Raw genomic sequence first — 5,000 nt, 5'->3', positions numbered from 1 at the left:
TCACTCACTCACTCTCTCTCTCTCTCTCTCTCTCACTCTCACATACACACATGCACCCACTTACGACATATTGTCTGGCCTCGAAAGCGTATGTAGGCTTGCCCAGAGTCCGCTTCATCAGCTCTTTGTTGTAATAAAGAGAGCGAGGAGACTGCAGCAGAGAATAGATCCTTATTAAGAAACACATGCACGTGTGCGGCGCGCACACACACCCAAAACGCGTATGCACACGCACCGGAGCAATACATCTCAAGCCCTCTGACAGATCCATAACTGGTACTTTGATCATGCTTCCCCTGATGTCTGACAGAGATACTCTCTCTCTCTCACACACACACACACACACACACACACACACACATTCTGTCTGGCAGAAGATCACAGCCACAAAGGTTGTGCAGACCAACTCACAAGGGGATGCCGGGAAATTTACAGAAGAAAAAAAGAGCACACATACACCTGCACACACCTGCGCACACACACACACACACGCACACCACATACACTGCTCAATCTTAACACACTGTATAATTATATATAAAATACATAAATACATACAAAATACATAATTACGTAATAAGGAATTAAGAGAAATAGATGAAAACCTAATTATAAGATTAGCACATCTAAGAACAATAACCTCAACACCTAACAGTAATACACACTCACACCTAAAATACACACACACACACACCACCATTTATAGATGTGTCTCATTTGGAATATTAACTGCAACCCTCCTAAAACACACACACGCAGGAACACGCACGCACACACACACACACCATATACCTGTAAATCACAGCATAATAACACATACACTGAATGTCCCTGTATTCAGAGCATGCAGATATCCTTCATGCTGGTGTGGGCTTTTGTGTTTGCAATAGACATGAGCTATTTTACTGGTTTTGTTCTACTAACTATTGTGTGTGTGTGTGTGTGTGTGTGCTTGTGCATGTATTTATGTCAATAGCCTTGAGTTATTAGCGTACGTGTTTTTCTCATCTCCTGCTGTGGAGCCATACTACTACATCTGCAAAGACAAAAAATAAAAACAAGCTACAAAAAGGCCACAAAATATGACTCAACACAAACAGCAAACAGAAATAGGTATAAACAAGTAACATCAAAATAACATGTAAAATCAATGGGAGATGGATGGGTTGTCTGTCTGATGTTTTCCCTATTTTCTTATCAACTTCAAACAATCTTAATGCATCAGCGTGTGTGTGTGTGTGTGTGTGTGTGTGTGTGTGTGTATGTGTGTGTGTGTGTGTGTGTGTGTGTGTGTGTGTGTGTGTGTGTGTGTGTGTGTGTGTGTGTGTGTGTGTGTACGCATGCAAACATTTGCATGTGCTCTGTGAGTGTGCAAAACTAGGTAAGAAGGAAACAGCTTCGCGTTTGGGGTCTTTAAACAGAACTTCCTGTCTGAAATGTCACTTGCTGTGAGAGGACATCCTAATATAGCTCTAACCAAGAGTCTTTTCTCTACCACATGCTCACTCACACACACACACACAAGCACACACACACACACACACACACACACACACACACACACACACACATTCACACATTCACACACACAGAATGGCCCCTGTATGTTAAGGGACCTAAAGAAAGTATTGACTGAGATCAGAATGCGTGGCTGTGTAGAGCCATGCAAATACTTTTGCTGCACACACTTTGCACTGAAAGGTCAACCAAACCTGCCCTTCACAGTACACATATAAACACACACTATCTCTCTCCAAAACACACACACACACACACACACACACACTCACACGCCTGGCTGCAGGATTAATGTGAGTGTCAGAAGGGCTTTGGGGGGAAAGGGTGGGTCTGTGAGAACCACGGCCTCTGTAGTCATTGGTGTGTGTGTGAGTCTGTGAGCAGGTTCTCAGAGGGTAGGTGTGATACTGTGTGTAGAGTATGTCAACAGTGTGGAGAGAGAGAGAGAGAGAGAGAGAGAGAGAAAGAGAGAGGAAGAGATAGAGAGGGAGAGAGAGAAAGAGTGGGAAAAAGGGAGAGAGAGATTGACGGCTAGATAGATAGAGAGCGAGAGAGGGTGAGAGGGAGCAAGAGAGAGGAAAAGGAAAACTAAGTAGGGTAAAATCGAGGAAGAAAGGCAGAGCTATGGATAAACTGACATACTTCTACTGGTATATGGGCAGAGAGGTGAACAGGTGGCAATGAAGCACAGGTGCAACAATGACACAGCGGCTATGAGGAGGGAGAGGGAGGGAGACAGAGGGCCTAGCATGATAAAGAGAGAGAGAGAGAGAGGGAGAGAGAAGGAGAGAGAGGGAGAGAGAGAGAGGGAGGGAAACAGAGGGCCTAGCATGATAAAGAGAGAGAGAGACAGAGAGAGAGAGAGAGAGAGAGAGAGGGAGAGAGAAGGAGAGAGAGAGAGACTGAAGTTCTGATGACACCAGTGATTTCTCCTCTCTCCTCTAAGATTATGTGTGCTTTGCACATTTTGGTGCCAACTATCGAAAAGAGGCATCAGTCATCATCAGAGAGAGAGGGGTTGGGTAATGGTTTTATAATTGTATTTTTCCCAGCATATGTGCTACCAGCTCCATTCTCATAAATCTTACATGTATCTGTATGTGTGTGTGTGTGTGTGTGTGTGTGTGTGTGTGTGTAGGAGAAAGAAGACTTGGACTCTGCTAACTGTCTGACAATCATGCCGCATCATCGTAATCCAGATGTGCGTAGAGCAGTGTTATGCCATCATCATTTCACCCACTGGGCTTCTTTTGGTGTCCAAAGACACCGTACACAAGATCAGAATATGAAATAAACAATAACGAGAACAAATGAAGAGAGAGAGAAAGAACAGAGGAAGAGAGGAAGAGAAGAAGTGTAAAGAGACAGTGTACAGGACAAAAGCGATGGGAAGACTCAGGCACGGGCATTTAGCAGAGGGACACGCCCTCTTAGATGGGAGGTGACACATGCACATGCACACACACACACACACACACACGCACACGCACACGCACACGCACACGCACACACACACACACGCACGTGCACACACACACACACACACACACACACACACACACACATCCACTCTCTTTCACACTCCTCTCTCTCTCTCACACACACACACACATCCACTCTCTTTCACACTCCTCTCTCTCTCACACACACACACACACATTCTCTCACACACACACACACACACACACACACTTTCACACTCCTCTCTCTCTCACTCTCTCTCTTTCTCTCTCTCTCTCTATCTCACACACACACACACACACACACACACACACACACACACACACACACACACAGTCACACTCACACGCGCGTTGGCATCCGCACACTTACCCCTCGCTTGAGGCTCCGGAGGCAGTGCATTTTGGATTTGGAGGTCATGAGGTCGTTGAGGCGGTGGCCCAGGGGCTCGCGCGGCTGCTTGGGTGACTGGGGGTCGTTGGGAACAGCAGAAGGTGAGGAGGGGCGGGGGCAGGTGGAGGAGGAGGAGGAGGTGGAGGAGGAAGGGGGTGCCGGGGGCGGCTGGGGGGGGTGCGGGGACGTTAACAGGGACATAAGCTACCGGTGAGAAGAGAGACGGAGCAACGGAGCAGCGACGGAAAGAGAGGGAGAGAGAGGGGGATAGAGAGAGAGAGAGGAGGAGAGAGGAGGAGGAGAGGGAGGAAGAAAGATGGCAGAGAGAGAGAGTGTGGGGGGGGGGGCAGTGTTCATCCGGAAAAAAAGGAAGGATTAAAAAAAGAGGGGGAACACAAAAACGAGAGAAATAAGGCGCTAAAATAAAAACAGTCTGAATTAAATGACGAATTAATTCAGTCATTAATCTATTAATTACAACAAATCAAAAAGGAAAAAATGTCAGAGACACAGCACACCACTGAACCCAATAAGACACATGTTACACTTGTTCATCGTTAAACCCAACAGAAGGACAGAGGGACAGAACTCGGAGGTGAGAGGTGAGTGTGAGGGTTACGGGTCACAGGCTCAGGTGTGTTACGGTGTTACATGAGAGGCGCAATACACACACAGCTACACGTCATGCAGGCTACCGCTAGGGCTAACGGCTAACACATGCTGCATGAACACACACATAGTCCCTTGCTGACTCACTCACACACACACACACACACACACACACACACACACAAACACACTCACACCCGGTCTCACGCATGCCCAACAAGCTCAGATATCCCACCAATCAACTCTACCTGACCTTTGCACAATAACAAACCAACAGGGACAATGTAACACAGCACAAAATCTATATACAGACACCATAATGTATCGCTCTAGAATCCATACCTGAACTAAATCAGTTAGCTAAATGTTCCGTGCTCTCACAGTACATGCCAGATCTAAACAAGAGCATATCTGAATTGTCATCTTGTGTGTGTGTGTGTATGTGTTTATGATCGAAAGCTCAATAAATATACTGACGAAAGCTCCCAATGCACTGACATACACATTGAAACACCAATAACAAAGGACAGCTTAGATGCACAGGATGGAAACATACACACGTCACTATCTTTTACAGGGGATACGGAATAAATCCAGGCCCTATGTAGCATAATGTACATAATGCATACAGTCTCTCTCTCTCTCTCTCTCTCTCTCTCTCTCTCTATCTATCTCACTCTCACTCTCTCTCACACACACACACACACACACACAAGCAATGCAATACACTAACACTCGCTGGTTATACACCCAATCCAAGCCATCACGTTAAAAGTCCAGCCCAGCTATTCAGAAGCAAGTTATTGTGGTAGGAGGGCCATTCTGGGAAAGTCCACAGTAGAAACACAGGAAAGAGAGTGAGGAAGAGGAGGAGAGGGGATGAAGACCAGACCCTATGATTAAATCTGAAACAGCAAAGAAGGTGGGATCATGAAATCGCTGGGCTATGGGGAGAGGTTTGGGGTGCTGGAGGTCAAAGTTCACAGGCAGCTGGGGATTGTAGTCTTTTGACTGTGTTT

The 5,000-nt window shown here is 46.2% G+C and overlaps 1 protein-coding gene across 6 annotated transcripts in view; it reads right to left on the bottom strand.

Annotated features, from left to right (window-relative positions):
* Positions 1-5,000, bottom strand: part of LOC134100470 (formin-binding protein 1) — a 55,594-nt gene that overhangs the window by 13,075 nt on the left and 37,519 nt on the right. For 2 of the 6 annotated variants that reach the window (XM_062553675.1, XM_062553674.1), the window contains exon 10: positions 3,352-3,576. The exons of 3 other annotated variants lie outside the window; for them this stretch is intronic. In XM_062553675.1, the coding sequence (XP_062409659.1) occupies positions 3,352-3,576 (225 nt within the window). The remainder of the gene's footprint in view (positions 1-3,351; positions 3,577-5,000) is intronic. One more of the 6 variants, XM_062553676.1, reaches the window with a different exon arrangement.

Source organism: Sardina pilchardus, chromosome 14, assembly GCF_963854185.1.
Source record: "Sardina pilchardus chromosome 14, fSarPil1.1, whole genome shotgun sequence".
Lineage (NCBI taxonomy): Eukaryota > Metazoa > Chordata > Actinopteri > Clupeiformes > Clupeidae > Sardina > Sardina pilchardus.
This window is presented reverse-complemented; position numbering and strand designations above follow the sequence as displayed.